At 37.9% G+C, this 21938-nt stretch overlaps 2 protein-coding genes across 2 annotated transcripts in view; one reads left to right on the top strand and one right to left on the bottom strand.

Annotated features, from left to right (window-relative positions):
- Nucleotides 1-55: 55 nt before the first annotated feature.
- On the top strand, nt 56-15468 carry LYPD1 (LY6/PLAUR domain containing 1). The gene is made up of 2 exons (XM_026088971.1): nt 56-278; nt 15233-15468. The coding sequence occupies exons 1-2, from the start codon at nt 56-58 to the stop codon at nt 15466-15468; spliced, it is 459 nt and encodes a 152-aa protein (XP_025944756.1).
- A 358-nt stretch (nt 15469-15826) lies between these two features.
- The window catches only part of GPR39 (G protein-coupled receptor 39), a 78127-nt gene continuing 72015 nt past the window's right edge, over nt 15827-21938 (bottom strand). Inside the window, exon 2 of the mRNA XM_026089090.1 lies at nt 15827-16350. Coding sequence (XP_025944875.1) covers nt 15827-16350 — 524 coding nt within the window. The remainder of the gene's footprint in view (nt 16351-21938) is intronic.

Below are 21938 nucleotides of genomic sequence, written 5' to 3'. Positions count from 1 at the left end.
GTCACACTTATGCTGAGCTGCTAAATTTTTAGGGTCAGCAAAAATGAGAAGCGGAATGGATAAGCAGCGTTTCTGGCACATGTTGATTCTGCAAGAATATCTTTTTCTTATTATTCTGAGCAAAACTCTGTCTGTTCCAGGCTTTGGTCTGCAAATACAGTGCTACCAGTGTGAAGAGTTCCAGCTAAATAATGACTGCTCTGCGCCAGAGTTCATTGTGAATTGTACAGTCAACGTTCAAGACATGTGTCAGAAAGAAGTCATGGAAAAAAGTTTTGGTAAGATTTTAATGATTATACTCCTGTTAACTTGTACTGGATAACATTCGTTGCTTTTGGCTATATGTGTTCACAGTCTCCAACTAGGAAGGTATGTCAGTGTAGTCCCACTGAAAGGGACTTTCGATTCAATTTCTCAAACTTCTGAGCAACTTTGCAACCCAATAAGGTTCATCATTTCCCTTTAAAACTGGTAAAAAATGAAGTATCCAAACCAAATGTTAATAAAGCTGTTAATACATAGTCTTATGGGTCTCAGATCTAGTTTCCCAGCACTGGGAAATTAATAACAACAAGTTAGTTTAATCTCATTACAGTTAATTACATGGGCTTTTTCCCCAAGGGATAGAAGAAAAGAGCATTAAATTAGTAATTCCCTCCTTTCTGTTATTTACTCTAGCAATTCACATACTCTACACTTTCCTTCCCTTCAGATGAACCTTTAGTCATCCATACTTTCATCCATAAAAGAAAACATCAAGGGGGAAAGGGCTATAAAGAACATTTTTTTGGAGTTCAGGGTGCACAGTTGGGCTATATTGATTTTCTAAGTCTGAGGGGGCTTTTCCCTTACTGAAATTAATTTTAAGTTAGCATATCTGGAGATCAATGTTTTCAAGAGGAAGCAAGCTGTGATTCTGCTTCTCTCCCCTATTGTCTTTTGAGCTGTGCTATATATTGATTTTTTTTTTTTTATTTTTATTCATCATACAATGGAAGGCATTTGAGACTTTGAGAGAATTGTCTTGGGTTTCAGAACACCAGGTTGTTCTGTAACCATCTAAGTGAATAGAAGACTACAACTTTATTAGAGACTTCTGGGCTGCGTGAAGTAACAAGGAAATGGTTGTGTGATTTCTAGTTCATGTAGCTTCCTGCTCTTGCTGCAGATAGCCCTTAAGATGTTCTTAGACATAAAAAGGGTAAGGTAGTAACTCAGTGGTATACCTCAGTTTAGATGCGACCTCTATACCAAGCGGTAGACTTAAGGAGCAAAAGGCAGAAGATTTGGACCTCAGAACTGTGATTTAAGGGGAAACTGCTCTCTGTTACAGAGCAACTTGCAACTGAGGGCAATGTTTTAGAACATGGAGTTTGCAGAGGTATAGGACTGTTTATATAAATCAAGCTGTAGTCTGYCCTTCTTCACTCAGTCCTTCATTAGCAGCGATTTCCTCTGTTGGTAGGAAATGTGTGCAGCCATGGGTCTTGAACTGTAACATTTTTGGGGGGGGGTTGTGTTAGAAAAGCCATTCATTAGTATTTTCAAGATGTTTATCAATTAGCTAGTTCCACTTGTGCTGATAGTTACAAATCACTATATTGCAAAGCATGGAAAAATCCTAACACTTGTTGTTAGGTACCAATCAACAGTAGCTGAACTGCGGGCACTTTGCCTCCCTGTGCATGGTGTTACCTAGGCTGATGATGCTTCTTCTGTACAATATTTAGAAGCTCTCCAGTGTAGAGAAAGAGATACGTGTTTAAGGGAAGATTAGTTTCCTTTGAGATATATATTATTTGAGTATTTTATTTCAAGTTTACTCAGAGAAGGTAGAGGTGATGTGAGATAGTTATGGCTTGTAAGGTACTTTGAAATTCTGAGTGCTTCTAAATGAATGTTTGAAGGCAAGTGTAAGGGCTTTGCCACCAGCACACCAAACCTTCTACAGTAATTTTAATAGGTTTGAATGGATGATGCGGCCATTTGAAGCGCTATCCTCAAACTGGTATATAGACAAATGTAAATATTTCTGTTTTTAAAAAAAAGTCAATTGTTCTCACTTTAGTCTTAACGCTTTTTTTTTTTTTTTTAAACCTCTTCCCTGATGCCATCACATTTTTATTTCAATACAACTCAAACTGCATCAGCCTTCCAGCAACATATCTGTAGTCTTCCCTTCAGGTGATTGTTAGAGTGTTTTCAGTCAATTAAACTACTCATAGATCAAAGAAGTGCAAGTCTTCTGGATAAGTACATATGAACATGTGCACATACACACCTGTGAATATATTAAGAAACAGCATAGATGCATACCATGGGTTTAGTCAGTCAGGCATGTTTTCTCAGACTAGCAAACAAGACTGCAGACTGGCCAATGTGACCATGACGCATTGAAAATTCTAATTGGAGCCATTCTAATATATTTGAGACATACAGGGCTCTGTAACTTGTGCTTACTCCTATGAAGAACTTGATTTGCAATATAGTAAATAAGTTAAAAGCTCCTGCTTTTAAAAGAAATTTTCTATCTCTTTTTTTTTGATGTGCAACTTTTGTATTGGCTCTGGGCTGATACTCGGATTTTTCCCTTTAGGAGATAACTATCTTGCTGTGCCTAGCAGGTACTACTGTTCTATTTTATTTWATTTAATTCTGTAAATGCAGTTCTTATTCATTTTAAGCTGAGAGATTGCAAATTCCAGCTAGAGAATAAATTTAAATTTTCAACTTAACTATTTCAAATTGAGTGAAATTTACATTGCAAACTTAGTTTCTCTCCTACCCTCAGTCAATTCTAGAGAGGATTGGTTGTAAAACAGACGATTCAGTTCATCATCCTTTATTGTTTTTTTCCTAATTGATATTTAAATGTGTGCAATATAAATGCCTTACTCTCACAAATTTTATTTAATAATTCATTCTGCTTCTACCAGTACATTTCATAACTTGGTTCTTTTGGTTGTTGCTTATCGCTGAAAGCTGAAGTGTTTCAAATATTGATTTTAATTTATAACAGACTTGAGTTTGAATTTTTAACCCAGAATATGAAAGATGTGAATTTGCATTTATTTGACAGTAGAATCTCATAATTAGAGGTTTTTCCTCTTGACTAGGTACAGTCAAAGGAATATAATTTAATTTTTATAGACTAACCCATTTTTGCCCTTAATAAAATATAGCTGTGTCAGTGAGCAAAATGTTACAAGTTCTCCTAAACCTTATTTAAAAGTTAAATGCAGTATATTGAGATAAAGTTCATGATCTGAATCAGTAACCTCATTGATCTAGTCTCCAGTCCTTTGCAATATACATTAATCTACTTGTCTGTTTTGCAATCAAGGGGGTCACTGATTTACATTCTGTGGTGTGCCTACAGTATAGAAACCAGTGTATAGCCAGTGACTCTTCTTTCTTATCTGTTTGTTAGTGTTCATTTGGTTGTACAATGACAGCTCTAAATTCAGCTTCATTTCTATATTAAATTTTCTATAAATGGTTCAGYGGAGAACTATATGCAACTCTTTTCATTTATGTTGTAAATAGTTCCTTATGCCTGACCATAGCTAAGCAAACCACTTCTTTTCAGTTACTATAGAATTAGGATTAGTGTTTCAAACATCAGTACGTTGTCTCAGAACATTATCACAGTTTATGGAGAGGCAGTCTTAGGAAATACATTTCAGCTTCAGGTGAGAAATTCCAGCAGAGTAGAAATGTTACTAACCCAAGTTAGAAGGCAACTGTTACAGTGACAATCCGTGACGTGAGTAGCCAAGAATGCAGGTATTAGTCATTAATATTTTGAATTAGATCAGCAGGCATGTTATCCCAGCTGTTTGTAATACCAGATAGAAACTAGCTCCATTGCACAACTTAAAAGAAAATGAACTGAGAAATGAGAAGTACTTAGGCATGTATCTGGCTAAGTGATTATGTGGAACTAGTACAATTCTGCCTCCCCTGCACACATGCACTTTGTTATGGCAATTTATATTTCAGTTGCACTTTGGGGATCTACCAGTACACAGATTTGGAGACTTTCTCAGGTCAATGACAAAATATTCCTTTTCTCACTTTAAGTAGAACTTAAAAATTTTGCTAGACTAAGTTTTATGCAGTTATATTAACATTCTGTACCAGTGGGAGAGACAGAAGGACAGCATTTTGCCTGCGATGCAACATCTTACAATGTAATTTGTTAGTTTAATCTTTAAAAAACATCAGTGCTTTCTTCCTTTATAGGGAAGAATGGATAGCATGGCAAGTGGCACTGAAGACTGCACCAAATAATTTTAGTCCCATAGAAACTAACACAAGTGATGCGCTTTTRGTTCATGCTACAGCTAAATAATCAGGTCTTTGAAAACTGTTTGTGTAAATGAAATATTTGATGAAGGACCAGAACTCTTACTTATAAGAATGCCTCTTGAAAATACTTTGCTGAAATACAAATGGCAGATTCCCTTGTCCCACTTGCCCCTCTCCTTCCCCTCTGTGAACTTTCCGTTCTGAAACTTCAGCGCTGCTGCTTTTTAGAGTGAAGGTAGGAACAAAAAAATCCCACTGTGTATTGGGATCAGATGAAACATCTGGATGATACATATATGAATATATAATGTATACATGGCTTTAAATATATATATATATGTATATATATCATAGAAAACATACTGATAATGAAGTCTACTTTTACTGAGGACAAGAGCAACCTAAGCCTTAAGGCTGATCTAAAACTCACTGAAGGCAAAATGAAACTTGCAGTATGAATAGCTCCCAAAGGTATCAAACATGAAGGGTAAGAGAATCAAAGCAGAAAGTTAGCAAAATGCAAAGTTCAGAGACCTCACTGTAAGTAAACATGTCCATGTAAACATTTTAAACAGTACATTTCATTCTCTGGTTATCTCCCTCTAATGTAGTTGTGAACTTACTTTCACAAAGTATTTTCATCTTTGTGGGGGAAAAAAAGTTTCCATGATAGCAAGATTGATATTTTAAAATGTCTTTCTATATAAAACTAAGATTGTTTATGAAATTTCCTTTGCAATTGAATTGGAAAACAATCTTATTACTTCTATTAATTAGCAATAAGAAACTTCTCTTATTTGTTTGGTTTACAGTGGCCTTTCTCATGTATTCACATTGTATAAAATCCTGCAATGTAATTAAAGCAATTATTGTAATTGTACACTTAAAAGCAGTGCATAGGAACATCAGGAACAGGATGATTCTCTCTATGGTGAATTTTAATAGTTCTTTTTTGCCTTTATTTTCTTTTCAGTACTGATTTCCTAGTTATTTGTTTTATCAGGCAGAGGAAAGCAGCATCTAAGCTGTGCCATGATTTGCTCTATATAAAATTCATTACCTCTGATTTTTGAAGCTCAAGTTGCTTCATATGACTGTTAAGGATTACAGGAGCACATATTCTTCTCCGTTTACATGTATAGCCTCCATTAGTACTAATACTAATTGCACACTAGCGTCAAAGGGAAATTATACTCTGGTGTACATTTCTTGACAAAATGATTAAAACAGCAAACAAAGTTTAATGTCTTTAGAATTACTGTAGGCATTAAAGTTTTATAGGTAGTAGCTGTATCCTCAGTATCCATTTAGAAGCAGTAAGAAGCATCCACCAAGCCTGCTGTGGATTTTTTTTTTTCCTTGATACTGTCTCTTTTGGTCAAAGCCTATTAAAATTTGGGGGGTTTTTTGTTTGTTTTTGTTTGTTTGTTTTTAATCGAAGTAGAGCATAACACAATATACTTACTGCCAATTAAAAAAAAGCACTTGACATGTGACAGTGGTTACAAATAGCATTATATTTTGCACTGTCAGGTGCCAATGAAATGAAGACATAATAACCAATACTCAAAACAGGCAGTTCACTTTTGATGCTAGTGTGAGTAAAAGACTTATGATATATGTCATTAATTTTCACTGTATGCTGAAAACTTGAAGCTGTGGATATATTACCATTTAGAAACTCTTTTCAGATGCCAAGCTGTAGACCGTATTTTCTTACTAATAAATTGCTTGCAAACTTTGCATTGCTCACAAAACTTCCAAACAAACAGGGGATGAACTGAATTAAATGCATTAGCTAAGGTGAAATTATGGACAGTATGTAATAGATTGCTGTTCTGAGCACCTTTAAATACAGAAAAGCAACAGTGGCGTTAACGGTTGACTTCATGCAGTTTATGACTTGAAAATCATGACGAAGATCTAAATGCAGAAGTGATGAAGGGCTGTATTATTTTAAGGAAGTTGGGATATCTGGTCCGGTGAATTTCATTTCTCACAGGACATGGGCAATAGCTTTTTATGTTTTTCCATTTCTTGGACTTGTATGAAAGGTATACAAATGTCTCTTGCAGGGACAGTGCCCGCAGCTAGTTGTGTCTTAAACCTCCTTTAAGACTGTCTATATTGTCCTGTGTGTGAAACAAATGAATCTGCATTTCCAAGGACTGTTCTCTGTGACCTGACCGTATCTTGCCTTAGCTCCTAGAGACATTATCCAAACATTAGCAAGTATATTTTAATTCAATCAAAATTGTTTTCATCTCAGTTTTCCTTTTCTAGTCTGGATATTTGTTGGAAAACTTGAGATAAATTCTTTCGCCAAATTACCAATGATTCTTTCAACATGAAGAAAGTGTAATATCAACTTCAGAACAGGATTACTTGTTTTTTTTATCAGGCTATAAAACGGTAAGCATAAAAATAGGTTAAGATTTTAAATGACAAATATTATAAAAGCTGGATGGGCTTCAAAGATACTGGCACGCAGGCTTAAACATGTGAGCCATTCCACTGAACCTGGTAAGAATATTAATTAGTAGGCTGCAACAAGACTATCGTATGTAAAATTATTTATGAGACTTACTACAAGGGTATGGCATTTTATCACTTGTAAAGGCATAGGGACTGTGGCTTCCCAGTTCACTTCAGTAGATATGATTATGCCAAGAAAAACACTAATACCTGATCCTGAATGTTAAGTCTAAGTTCACCTCTCTTACTAGAAAATAAAGTGTATTTTGATCTTGATATCCAAGGCATTTACCTACCTTTGTAACAGGAAAGCACAGATGAAGGAACACTGTGAACCAGCTTTGCTTGAAAGGATGTATGTTTTCCTGTTTGGCTGCCGGTCCACATTAGTGAGCAGAGAAATGGGTAAGGATAGTAGAAAATAAGAGAATTAGACATGCAGGTGAAAGTTGTTTGACTTTTAGTTTGTAGCCTTTTGTGTCCTCAAAGAAAATTGTCTGATAATACCAGCATTAGCAGCTGTACTTAATTTTCTTAATCTATGCATTTTTAAGCAGTTTAGTGCTCTGCTTGTGTTTTGTGATGCTGCAAGCAGTAACGTAGACTTCCTTGTGCTGTTCACATTATTAACAATACAGTTTTCCTTCTGATTTCCAGTACGAGAATTAGAAGGTATGACTTGATGTCTCATTCTTCAACATTATGAAGAGATATCACAGTAATCGAAACCCTTGTCATCAACAACAGGGTGCTGTACACCCTATTGTACAGCAATTGTCCAGTTTTCTAACACAATTTAATTTCTGCAAGATGTCATGGCAGTTAGGGTCAGAAGGAGAATGCTGAAGCCAGTCTTGCATTGTCAAAAGTCGTCTATTAGCTTCTGCAAAAATGCAGTTTTTAAAAAGTGACAAATATATGGAGGAGTTGTGATCATACTGAGTAGATTTTCATAGAGATTTATGAAGAAAATATGCTAATATGACAAGGTAGTTTTGTTTTGTTTTTTTCCCCAGAATTATATACTCCATTAGAGCCTAATTGCATGGATATGCTTTCATCTCGGCTACTGAATGCATCAAAGGGAGGAGATAGGGATGAAATAGCTGCGGTCCTAAAACACAGGATTCAAAATCAGGAAGTTTGTGATCTAGCTTAGCAATAGATTTCAGGTAACTTAATTTGTGCGCCTCAGTTTCTATGTAGAAAACACTGTTCATTGTTGCTTATTTGTTGCTTATTTATTGTTGCTGTTTAGAAAGCAATTAGTAAATTTTATGAGAATTTCTATCAATGTACAAATTATTTAAATGACTGAGATCCAGAGATAATGTTGAAGAAATAAGTATGGGAAGAATTTGTGTAAAATGAAACATAGAGGACATAGTTGGATGCGGTTACACTTTACACTGGCTTAAGTTTGTTTGTTTGTTTTTAAACAGTGCATTTACAATCTTACATCAAAGGATCTGTGTTGAGAAAGCCTAATTTATATTTTAAACCAATATAAACAAGATCTGACTTAGACATGGCCATTTCTGGAAGCATCGTGTAAGAGAAATCATTCCTTTTCAACATTCAGTCACTTTCTAAGATATTTAGGACCTTATTGGATAAAATGTTTATAATCACTTTTTTCCAGAAGACAGAGGGCAAATCGCAGTAGGACTTGTTGCATACTGTCACTGCATAATGATGTATGTAAACAGGTACTAGCTAAGGAATAGACCATTATCATAGCCAACCTACTAAAGGCATAAAAAGATGTGTTGCAGAAGTCCACCTAGTTGGTCAAAGCCATACTAGAACCTAATAAGAAAACTAAAAACCAGAACTGATAAGCCTGTTCATGTGTGGCTTGCAGCCCGATTTTTAATGTTATTGATATAGTAAAATCTGAACATAATCACATTGTATATTTTATATACCTCAGAAAAGGATATTAAATGTTTAGCTAGTGTTCTGGCCTTGGAATAAGTTCTCATTTTGTATTTCAGCAGACATCACAAAAAGGGTTTTTATAACTCCTAATGGGTACTGTATTTCACTCAAGCAGAGGGTTAGCAAGTGACACAGTTTAGGACAAGAAATAAAGAATGACATATTATCGAAACCACAAAGAAAATATGGATAGACAGACAAGCCGTCAAGTCTAAGCACATCAAAAAGGAAAACTGACAGACTTACGAAGACTTGAAAATTGAAGAGTTCAGTGAAACAAGATAAATGGAACTATTCCGGGTACTGTAACAAAGGTGAAGTATCACTTCATACACATGGCACTCAGTCTTGTTTTTATGAACAACATTAAAATAACATCCAAAACAAGCAACATACAAATCATGAAAGCATACTAAAGCTAGGACAACTATTACATGTTTCACATGGTTGTGTGTTCCACATTGTGAATTGCAACAGATGCATAACAGATTTTCTGAGGAAATATAAGCAGGGAGGAAGGGGATGGAAAAGCCACAAATGGACCAAGAACTGAATCCACAGAAACTTAGGCTCTGGGCCATTGYCTCACCTGTAGGCACCTTCCGGAATTCCCTGCAAGGTATTTGTAGATCTAGCACAATAAGCCACATAGGGGGATATTCAGCAAAATAAAACTTTTTGTGAATTGTGCTTTCACCTTTCATCCTATGTGGTCTAAAACTCACCTGTTGGCGAGTTTTCTTCCTTTTGTTTGGAGGAGATGGGCAAGAAGTGTTTGTGTAGCAAAGAATAAATCACCAGAGTATGGCCAGATCTAGGAGCTGTTATTGCTTCTGTCTGAGAAGCCCAGAAGAACCTGCACAATAGCAGCAACTGCAGCAGCTTGTCCTACAGCTCAGGCCTCCAAAACAGGGCTCTTTCCCAAGAGCATGGCCTTGGGTCACATTCAATTAAGTTATGAAAATATGTCCCGGTCTTTGCTCACTGGAATTCCCTAAGTGACAGTGATTTGTGGGCAGTACAGTGTCCTTTTTTGAACAGAAATGGTCATCTGTAGCAGAAGATAAGAAGTAACACATAACAGACGTGGAAGATGATACACATTGAACTGTCTAATGCTCTCATTGAATAAGCACCAAATCTAACAGACTTTAATGCAGAAATTCTGACAAAATTGACAACTGTAATCCTCCAAACTTGCATTGATCTGCCAGCTAACTTTCTTACTTTAAAATATAAAAGTTTGCTACAAGCCTAAAGCTATGCCTCTGTACATATCCACAGCTTGTGTTCCAGTCTTGACAAGGCTGTTTTGTGACTGCTCAAGGATGCCTGGTTTCTGGACCCTAGTTAGACACGAGACTTTCTTCTAATGCTCCTGAAAGGTTTGATGCAATAAGCATACTCAGAGTACATGCCGAAGACTTTACAAAAGCAGTTATTTGTGGAATGAATTACAAAAAGCAAATCTGATTCAATGTATATCTGCAAAATTGGAAATGTATGAAATATCTTAGCAAATGCTTATTTATTTACTTTATTTAAATGGAGGTATCAGCCATATAACCCACTAGACAGAGCATTTGGCCTGAAAGTTAGTGTTGGGCTAAGCTGCATCCTCCTCTTGAGAGGAGTCAAACTTATAGCTAAGAGTTTTGCAGCCATGAGGCCACAGACTATTTTAGGGTGAGACAGAGAGCTGCAGTCTCCTGTTGAGGTGTACCATTGCAGAAAACAGTTCAAGAATAATTGGGTCATAAAGTGAACCCAGAAGACCATCTACTCTGGTAATCAGATCATTGACTTAGGAGCTGGTATCTTAGTTGCCTATTTCAGCTTCAAATACTCTTCGTGTATTTTACTAAAGGAGTCTTGAGAGTACAGGTGTGAACTAAAGTTACTCATTCTTAGCATTACAGTTGGCTCTTAATTTGGAGAATCATGCTTACACTTGATCTTTCTTCTCTACCTGCTATAACCAGAAGAATTTGAGGTGCTTAATAGGGCCCTTTTCAAGCAGTAGGAAAAACAGGCTGGATCTGCTAGTGCTTTCTGTATACACACAGTGTAAGAAGTATCTGTGATGTCACCTTTTTTTTTTTTTTTTTGGTTGTTCTAGTAACAAGCTGTTACTCAATGCGTGGAGAACATGTACTGGGCTCTGCAGACAGGGTAGATGGAAGAAGTCTTAGGTTGTGGGTTTGAATAAATTATGGCATAAATTGTTCATTACTGTCAAGACTGAATGCATCTGCATGTGGCTAAAACTGAGTGCCAGGGTTTAGATGCACAGGAGCAGACAGTGGCTAAGCCACAAGAAATTTGGCATTTGGCAGTTCTGGGTTCTGTGTGTGGAATGGCTCTAGGCAACTTTTTTTTTTTTTTTTTTAATAGAAAAGCCTTAAGATTTCTATCTTCAGCATTTCATTATATGGAATGAGGCAGAAGTCTTGCAGAAATAGTAGTCTGTAGGCCTTGATGCTGTCTAACTGTATCATCACATATGTGGCAGAGAGGTGTAAGGATGGCCAAGTTGCTCAGTCCAGGAGTAAATTTTCAATGCTTGCTTTCAATGCTTTAAGCCCAAAGCTTTTTTAATAATGTACTTATGCTAGGTACATGGGGAAGAAGAAGGGGTGAGATACTACTGTATTTTCACACAGATGCCCTACCTTTGTCTAATCCTCTTTCTTTTTAAAAGTACTAGTATTTGAACTACATCCTCAGCCAACCCCACAAATCTGGGGTCAAAATGAAGAAAAAGCAATTGGTAGAAAGGACTTCGTAGTAAAACTTCTTTACAGTACCTACACATAGGCATAACCCACAGTCCTGTCAGGGCTCTGCTGAATCAGTGAAAAAGGCTAAATTATTTATTCGGTACTCATCCATCAAGAGATTGGGCAGTAAAAATGCTAGCTGAGCACTGTTGAGGGTAGGGAGGTGGGACTAGTTCTGTCCCAATAAAATCATGGTGTAAAGTGTACAGTCTCCTTACCTAGCAAGCAGCTTGGAACAAACTGAGGCAGAAGAAAAGCTTCCGAGAAAGTCTGGCAACTATATTTCTAGACGATGCATTAATGAATACATCAAGTTGATTGCACAAGCAAGAACATCCAGTAATTAGCAGTTACATCTATGGTATGTGCCTTATGAGACAGATAACCACTTTGAAGCATTGCCTGCAGTTCGGTCTGCTAGTGGCAAATAGTTGAGGAAGATCTCAGAAATAATTTCAGAACTGGCTCAGCAGTACAATAAACCACTTCCCTCTCTATCACTTAAGCAAGGAGTCTGAGGAAAGACATCCTTGAGACATACAAGAAATTAATCTTCTAGAGATAGAAAATCCAGAAGGGATRCCGCTGCCTAGTCCCCCAGCTGAACTCAGCAAGTGAACTGCAGTAAGTAGGGTATATTAACCTGTTTATTGGAGCAAGGTGAGTACTGCCCCTAGCATCAAATCACGGACGTCACTTGTATTAATTTCCTGCCACAATTATACTAGAATCCCAGGATGGTGGGAAGAAGGTTTGAGTGTTCTCCTGACTATTTAATTCATACTGTTTGGAGTGTCATGCCTTTTTGACACTCACAGTAAAAACACGTGAAATAATGGCTGATATGTTTTAAAAATAAATAAGATGCTCCTCTGGTGATAACATTCTGTTTTTTCCATTAATCTTCTGTGCCTTTCTTCATTATATCTTGCCACAAGGAAATGGCAGAGTTATAGAAAAAAAGCACAGCCTTTTTATCCTGATCAAATGTAGTTCATACGTGATGGTTCTTATAATCTTTGAAACGTAATTAGTGTATAATAGCAGCTGATTTGCAAGCTCAAAAGGATCCATCAGTACTTAAAGAAAAAAAGCCCCTTGGATGTGGTGAGCATGTCTTTAGCCAAGTAGCTATGACAAACCTGATAAAAATACTGACTTTTTTTTTTTTTAATAATGTGAAGAATCTTATTACAATTCAGATTACTGCAGCTGGGAATGRGAAAATCATTTGAGAGTGGAATTTCCTATTGGAAGAAATATTTACAGAAAAGCCCCAGGAGAAGCATCACAATGGGATTTTATTACTTGTCAGATTATTCTTTCTATTTAGGCATGAACATGGTCCATCTGTGCATGAAACTACAATGCTGAAGTTATAAAATTCCAGCCAGTAAAGGAATATTGCGTTTTGATTTCTAAAGGAGCTCAGGATTATTCTGTGGAATCCATCCTGGAGAGCAAAAAGCTGTTAGGCTGCAGGACTGCTTTTTCCTAAGAGTGGTCTAGAGTTCTTTGGTTAAAAGTGTGCCTCAGAGGGCATTATCTAATTGTTCACAGCACTACAAACAATTCCAGTCTCTTATTCTAAAGGAGTACTACGAAGTATGTGATATCTCAGGAACCTAAACTAATGAATCACTTATTAGTACAAATTGTGAGCAGGAGCTTGCAAGAATCCTATTAAGAAGAAATTTTAGAAAGTAAGTAATCTATAATCTAGCAATGTCAAAAGCATTTCAGAGGCTTGGTGATTGAGGGGAAAATCCAGATTCACCGCTGTTTGTATGGAAGACTGAGGAAGGGCTGAGCTAGGTATACATGCAGGGAAGGACCCTGTACGATGAGGAGGTGTGCTGGATTAGAGATGGAAAAACAATCACTGCGCTTAGTTTCACGGAATACAAGAGTAAGGGAAGGTGAAAAGCTAATCCTAGCCATGGGAAGGGTCACATTTGCTTCTGCCCTTGGAAGACTGGAGGGGAAACATGGACAAAGGACTAGATCTTTGTGGGAAACAGAAGCTGGGATTTCAGTGTCGTAAACCTTTCAGTGGCAACATGGTTGAGGTCCCTTGACGGCAGTGGTTTGTCAAGAGAGACAGCACGCTGCTCTTTTTGCGAACTAGATTGTGCCTCTTGATCTGCGTGCCTTTGCTGTTAAGGTTAGAGCAGTCCGTAGCTCCTCCTGCTCCTTGAGAAGAGACTCTGCCTGCTGTGTTGATTGATTGAAGCTCACTGGAGTCAGAGGAAGATTTAACACTGACTTTAGGGATTCCTTTCATAAGTTTTAACTAGACAAATAGTTGTTTTAAAATACATTTCAGAGTTCAGGTTTGGGAGGAGGGAGAACACAAAACAAGGAAGCCCCTGCATTGCTGGTATGGCAGAAATGTTGTGACAGTATAAAAGAATTGCTTTAATTAAGATCATCTGAAGCCAGGAAACCCTTCTTTGAGTGTAACCCAAATAAACAGTGCTCTGCTGCTGTACACGACCATTAGTAGCACAGCGGCAGTTGCCGCTGCAGAAATATCTACTAGACTCTGTAGGTGCTATAATGCTTACTTCCTAAGTCCCTGGGGATTTAACAAATATATGCGTGTACTATAAGTTCAGTACTTACAGGTCATATTCCTACCTCATTCCCTCCAAAAAARTCTTTATAACTGTGTATTTAAAAACTTGGTGGAACTATGCTTCAGGATATAGAGGCATTATTCTTCATGGGAATCCTGCTGCTGTGTCCTTTAGAAGGAAAATCACTATTGCTCTAGAACACGGATTCTCAAAAGTTTTGTTATTATCTGTAGAAATATTTATCTCTTTGTGCCCCCCCCCCATGTATGTATGTATTATGTACTGTTTTCCAACACCCAATTTCTAGTGTATCACTTTCAGGAAAATTTTAGAGTAATGAGAGGTGGAACTGCTACAGCTAGTTCCCACTGGGAAGGAGGAAAATACAACTGTATTTGACAGCCTTTATGAAACATTTTAAAATAACAGCTGCATGCATGGGAAAGTACTTAGTTTCTTCAGATGAAAACCATTTGAGAAATTAGATTTTTAAAGGGATACTTTCAACTTAAAGAAGTTGTTTCTGTCCAGATGGAAATTTTTGTTATTGAGGGTATTTTTTTTTTTTGAACTCCAAAGATAGCAAGAACTGACATTTCCTGGAAAAGTGTTATTCCTTCAAGTTTTGTTTTGTTTGTTTTGTTTTAAGTTTTGCTGACAGTCATTCTCCTTTTACTCTTGGTTACTTGTCTCTGTGGCAAAGGAGCAAGAAAAGGAAAAAAAAAACCCTCAAAATATAAATTAACAGCATAAAAAACTAATTATGTAGACATACCTTAAGACAACTCAGACATGTTCCGCAACAGAAACCAAACTCATTTTCAAACTAATTCCATTTTAGTTTTAGCTATTTAAACAGGTTATTCCAAAAGATAAAACTTTCTGGTTATAAAATACATGGTGTGATATAAGTTGTGTGAATCAAGTTTATAATTTGTTCTGGTTGCAGTCAGACTAAAAAAAGAAAAATCTAAAACAGAGTGATCTTTTAGTCATATTGTAACTAAGGTGTATGGCTAAATTACCAGGATTGCTATGAAGATATAAACTGGTTTTCTAAAATACCCAGTAGTTTTCAAATGTGAATCCTATTGTAAAGAAAAACACATTTATATCAAGCTAATTAACCTTTGTTCTGTGTCACAGGAATCATGTATCGCAAATCCTGCGCATCTTCAGCAGCGTGTCTGATAGCGTCTGCTGGATACCAGTCTTTTTGTTCTCCAGGGAAAGTGAACTCTGTTTGCATCAGCTGCTGCAACACTCCACTCTGCAACGGGCCCCGGCCTAAGAAGAGAGGGAATTCTGGCGTGGCGCCTCGGGCACGCGTGATAACCACCATTCTGCTCCTTAAATTGGCTCTTTTGTCTTTGTATTGCTAAACTTTGAGCAAAGTTTTTGCTCTGACAGAGGTTGTTCTGTCTCCTCCTTTCTTCAAAGACACTGCAGTTATTTTCTATTTGCTTCCAAATCCCTATCAAAAGAGAGGGAAGTTCAGTGGTTTTGGGAAGAGAGGGGCTGATATTTTTGGCAGCTAATGAATGCAGTTAGCAGATTGAATTTCCAGTGTGCACTTAAAAATAAAAAATCCCAACAGCAGCACACAGAACGCCTGCTCTTTTTGCATATTCGGAAATAAATCTATCTGTGATATTACTTTTAGGATGTAATCCATTTCTCAGTCAGTTTATCTTCTGTGGTTTTAAGCTCATTGCTAATCATTAACTTTGCTTTATAAAGTCATATGTTATGTTCACAAAGGCCATTTTGTGCATCTGAACTGGGCTCTAAGCTAGTCCCTAGTGGCATTACTTCCAGGCTGGGCTCCAGTGATTCAAGACCTGGTGTCTGTGGACTGCAGTCAGGCTTGGTTTCATTCTGGAAAGTACTTAAGAAAACTTTGTTAGCGCTCTTTGTCGAAGAAGCGCGCTTCGACGCTCTGAAGATCAAGGGCCGTAGGGACCGGCTGCTGCTTGCTCCGGAGTTGAGATTGGCCCTGCGAAGCTTCTCCTTGTTGGCGTGCTCGAGCGTCAGGTGGCAGCGCAGGACCTGCAGGAACACGCTGCGGAACTGCTGCGACGAGACGTTGTACAGCAGGGGGTTCACCACCGAGCTCAGGTAGAAGAAGGTGTCGGCGATGGGAAGAAGAGTGATGTACGCTCGGAAGTAGGGGATGGTCCAGTCCTGCTTCGGTTTAACAGCAGCCATGATCCTTCTAACCTGGTTTGGCATCCAGCATATTGCCAGAGTCGCAACGATCAGCCCTGGGTACAAAAAGAGGAAGAAAGAGTGTGCACATGTGGGAAAAAAATCATAAAATATTAAGCATCAGTTCTGCACTTACTTGTTAGGAAATAGTACCAATTTTTCAGTGTTTTGCTTGACAGCTTTTTCTGCCAGCAGCATTTTTTTGTTTGTTTTTAATAACTGTTTCAAGGTCAGTGCAGCATATGCTCTGATAAAGACTACATAGTGCTTGGATAGTGTTTTTTTGTACCTACCATCATTTATTAATTTTCAAAGTGTTCTTTCATTGATACTTGTATCTTTGGAAAGAATGGGTTTTTATTTTGTTTTGTGTTTTTACTTTTCTTAGGTTTTTCCCTTTATTTAAAAAAACAAACAAAATAAATAGCAACCTATAGCCATATTAGATCAGGCAATACCCATAAGAGATCAGATTCTTGTTTGTACTTTACAAAAAAAATGTATGCATAATAATATATTTGGTGTTATTTTTGGTAACTTTCCTCTTACAGAAGATATTTTTAAGTAAAGTATGTATGGATCTTTTTATGGTAATTAAGGTATGTTGGGCTTTCTTAAAAATCAAATTCCAGTGGAATTAAATTATGAATGTAAATGAGAGAAACCTAAGCCTAGTCATGGAAGTGTAAGCAGTTTTAAATTATAAAGTATGCTTAAAAATGTGATATCTGACCATTTTGTATTTATATCTGTAATATAAATACATGTTGCTGCATCACTAACCGCATTAAAAAGGGGGTGATTTAAGTGTTGGATGTCTGAAAATTCTGCCTTTAGGAACAGGCACGCAGGGAAGTTGCAGCAGTGACGCCACCTTTGGGACTGCAGYGCTGAATAAGTGTATCGTATCGGCGATGTTCAGGAGGCTCCTGTCCGAGGTAGGAAATCGAGCAGGGGAAAAGCGTTCAAATCCTCGCTGGCATCGACTGCCCCCAATGCACGTACGAGTAAGCGCAGGAAATCCTGATGTCTTACAAAAACTACAAGGTGTACAAGTAAGTCCTCCTCAGTTCCCCCCCAAAAGCATTATTTCTAAAACAAAAATATATTCGAGAGTTTACTCTTTCCACTTTATTTTTCTCTTTGCAGCAAATGTGCCTTATATGAACACTTAGTGGGAATGGAAGTTGCAGGTTGGCTTCCCTGCTGCAGATACACAAAACCGTAGAGCGTGTCTTCATGGTGCATGGTTTACAATTTCAGCAGACTTTTGTTACCTTTTTAATCTCCAAAGTCTAGCTTGCTTAACAGAAGCACAGAAACATTTAAATACTTACCTGTCTAGAATACGTCAGATTTCATATCTATAACCCTATTAAACAGACCATTGTAGGAATGCAGTTCTGAAATGGTGCATTTCCTGCCTTTTCAAGACAAAATGATATTTTGCTAGTGGGAAGAAATGAATGTAAAGAAAGGTGGTGGGAGAAGAGAGACAAAAGATAACTTTGAAACTACCAGGGCTTAAACAGGGCATGTTAAAGTTCCCTATAATCCCCCCAAAATCAAGCAAAAAGATGTAAAACCAGATTTTTTTAAAAAGAAACTAATTTTCTTCATGAAAGTCATAACTGATTTTTTTAACAAATTTATGACTTCACTGTCATAATACCAAATAAAAGACTTCTTTTTGATCCCTTGCTTCCCTGATCACTTAATAGCACATTTAATTTGAATCACATTTAATTTTGATAATAGCATGCTCTTTTGAAGGATGGGAAAGTAGCATACACACATACAGCACTAGAGCGTCAGGCTTGGAAAAAAAAAAAGACTTGGAAGCCTGTTTTAGCAGGTAGGTGATAGATGCAGTTATCTTTTCCATTTTCTGTTCTTTACCTCCCATAATTCTCCCTAGCCACAGTCTCTATTTTCATCCCCGTTCCTATCCAATGCTGTGCCCCTTTGCTTGGCTGCGCTCCTCTTTCTCTGCCTTCTTGCCTCATTTTTTCAGATCCCATGGTGTGTGTGTGCCTCTGTCTGTCATAAGCTGATCTGAGCTCCGAGTCCTGCAAATTTTCCAGTCTTCAGTGTTTTTTCTCTGCTGTCAGCCTAACAAGCGTAGGGACAGCAGTCCTGGCAAGGAACTACAGACACTAAGGAGCCCTGACCCGTGGCTGGYGATCAGCCTGGTAAAGGGGCAGCCGAGGGGTGCTACGGTTTCGGTGGGGGCTTCCCCCTGAGCAACTGAAATAGTTAAATAGTTATAGCCCACAAAACAAGGTCTGCAACATTCTTGTCAAGTTTTACTGGATGATCTCTTTCAGGGACAAAAATAAGCTCTATTTTGTAAATAAGTCTTCATTCTTAATTAGGAAGAAGATATTTCATCTTGCTGATTAATACACAATTTCCTGAATTACAAATGCTGTTGTGAAAAATCGTGAGCAAACAGTGCATGCGTTCACTTTAAGCCCAAAAAGAGTGTGCTGAGATGTCTCATTTTTTCTCTTGTATCTGGATTCTTTGCCACTGACCCTTCTTTTCAGTCCAAACTGCCAAATGTTTAAGATTCCTCTTTATATTTTTGAGACATTTTTGTTCTGGAGAATTTAGTATTTCGCTGTGTGTACAGCAAGTGAAAAAAACRAGCTGCTTGTGCCCTTGCATAGTATGGTGGAGGTTAGTCTTTGGTGGGGGAAAGTAATTGTCTTTGTAAACTTTGTYGTTTTTTCCAGAGATGAATAATTGTTCGTTTTTACACTTGAAAAAATGCTCATTGTTTTAAAGGAGCTTCACCATGTAAATAAACATGCTGGCAAAAAAAAAAAAWTCAGTTTTTTTTTTCTAACTGTTCACACTTGACTCGGAGGTATGATGTAAACCTAAGCGTATCAAAGAAAGATCTCTATAGTCTTATTCAGACCTTAGCATATTAAATATTTTGACTGAATTATTGCTGCAATCAATTTGAACTTGAACACAGGTTCTAGAAATCTTAGTTTTTGTAATGTAATATGCAGAAGGTACTTAAACAATTTTGTAGCCACTTGAATGTAAAACAGACTGATCTTCTACCAGCACTGATGCATTTTTCCCTAGACCTTGCTGCCTACTAGGAATTAAACTCCTACACATTTTGTCTCATATCCAACTTTCCCTTCCGCTTCTTCTTCTAAAACTGAAAAAAATAGTGCCATTTTTTCAATTTTGTTGACTAACGCACTGAAGTGACACAAGCTGCTAGATGAGAGCACAGATTTATCATCCACGTAATAATGATGTTTATAAATACAGGAACGCTGAGGTCCAGGAGCCTCCATCACTGGTGCTTGAAATTTCCAGCCTACATTTGAGTCACCGTGTTTGGTTTAATCTTCAAAAGTGCATTAAACTACGCAAGCCGAAGCCAGGAGCCCTTGTTTTACCTAGCTGACTACGTGTAAGTGAATACATCCCAACCTTTAAGTAAGCATTGAGCTTATAATTCACTTAACATTGATGCAGATAGTTCAAGATAACTTAAAAAAAAGAAAAAAAGGAGACATGAAGAGATAGGAGATTGATTAAAACCATTTAAAAAAGTTAAACCATAAGCCAGCCACAAAATAGCTCACCCAAAACAGGAAATGGCACATTCAATTATTATTTAATTTGCAAAAAAAAACCCAACCCTCTTTAAAAAAAGAGAAAAAAAATACAAATTTAACGATTTAAACTGGGAATTGTTATTGCAACTTCTCAAAAGGTGTCTTATAGTATTAATTCTTAATATGTGACAAAGGATCATTTAGGTAGTAAAGTAAACCTAGCGTTTAAGTGCCAATAATATGAATATGCATCACTGGCRCAGAATAGGAGTTTGGCAGTCATCTCTCCCTTAACAATACTTTTTTATTACTCAGAACATTCCTCTGGGCCATAGGGGACTGAATTAAATTCATTATGAACTTTATTGGGAAGGATTTTAAATACATGCTAATGTCTGGTTGAGTACCGAGGGCTTCCTTCTCCGTCCTTTCAGATTTTGCTAGTTCTTCTGTCAAACAGATTTTTAATCTTTTCTTCCTGCACTTGAGCATTTACATCTGTCTCCTCCTATAGTCTAACATTTCCACACTCTATCCTGGCCACTAACAGCCAACCCAGAAAACTTGGAATCATCTCCAAAATTATACTTGTCGCTAGGAAGCGCCAACAACATGTTTTATTTGGGTGCCAYAGCCCCTTACCCGAGTCTGCCGCGGTGCCCTCGAGGACCCGCTCCTTGTCCGTGCCCCGCGCACCGCTGGCCCTGGTGCGTCCGTGTGCCGGCTGCTGCGGCGGTGCTAATCACCATTAGCTTAAGCAGGGTTAAATCTCAAACTTTGTTTTTCTGTGATTAAATTAATGGCACAAAGGAGGGTTCTCAACATCTGCTTGTAAACTGACATTTAAATGGCAATTGTCAGTGGAATATAAGCATATGGTTAGCTGAGTTATGAGTCAAGTGCAGGCAGCAATGCAGTTGGTTCAGAGGGAGTTTGGGTTTTAAGCTCTCATTTCACATTCGCATCCTTGGCCTGACTTTATACTCAAAGGTATAACATGACATTAATGCCCTACGCCTTACAAAGTCTCCCTGCCACACACCAGAGTTATCAGCTCCCCAAAGAGGAAAGCACCGAGACCATCCCTCGTTATTAAGTTCACCATCATAAAGCAATATTAATCTCGACGAAGGCACTAGGTCCCTATTTGGCTCTGCTAAAAATAACTTTGGAAACACAAGCAAATACAACTTCTCTCTCATCATGTTCCTGATGGTCATAAACTGAGTCACTACTAACAAAGTTTTCTTCCAGAGAAGAAAAAAACACACGGAATCTAGTACTAAGAATGTTATTTTTAGGAGGTGGGTTTTGGTGCTTCTTTATTATTTTAACCAGTGCTCAAAAAAAGTAAACTTGCCTTTCATTATAAGTAGGGACATAAGTCATTGGTTTATTGTTTTGTCAGGACAGATTCCTACCTTTCATTAGGAAAAAGGCCCAGCCACAACATGTGCTATGCCTGCGATTGCTGCGATGACCTTCCAAACGCAGAGCAGTGCAGCGCCTGCAGCGCCGCCTTCCAGCGCCCGCAGCTGTTTCGCGCACCGCTGCTGCTGCACTCGTCTGCATTTGACACCTCAGTGACCGCATGCTTATCTTCTACGGACAATTGTCATTTAAATGTCAGTTTACACACAGATGTTGCTTTCATTGCTGTGATTCTGACTCCTAAGTGCAGCAAGGAAACCAACCGGAATAACACCGAATGGATGTTGACTCCGCTTAGCAATGCTGTAGCGAGTAGGAGTGCTGGAGACCGCGCTTCTACAGGGGCATTAGATCTAGCAAGACTGCAGCACCTCCAGGAGAGGACTATCTTCTCTGCTCTCTGGCCTCCGTGATTTCCTGACATTTCTCCTCGTAGGGAAGAGTTTGGAGAAGTTTCTCTGTTCCACCAGCAACTGGGTAGAACTTCAGATCCAAACTTTCAGCTTTTAACAGCCTCTGGTGAACACCTGATGTTCAGCCACCATCCMGATCAACATGGGAATCAAAGCCCTCTCTATCTCTGACAAACAGCAAATAAATGTCTTGATGAGCAGGAGGGTGTG

This window comes from Apteryx rowi, unplaced genomic scaffold, assembly GCF_003343035.1.
Source record: "Apteryx rowi isolate R43461 unplaced genomic scaffold, aptRow1 scaffold_8, whole genome shotgun sequence".
Classification (NCBI taxonomy): domain Eukaryota; kingdom Metazoa; phylum Chordata; class Aves; order Apterygiformes; family Apterygidae; genus Apteryx; species Apteryx rowi.
Note: the sequence above shows the minus strand (reverse complement) of the source record. Positions and strands in the feature narration are given on the sequence as shown.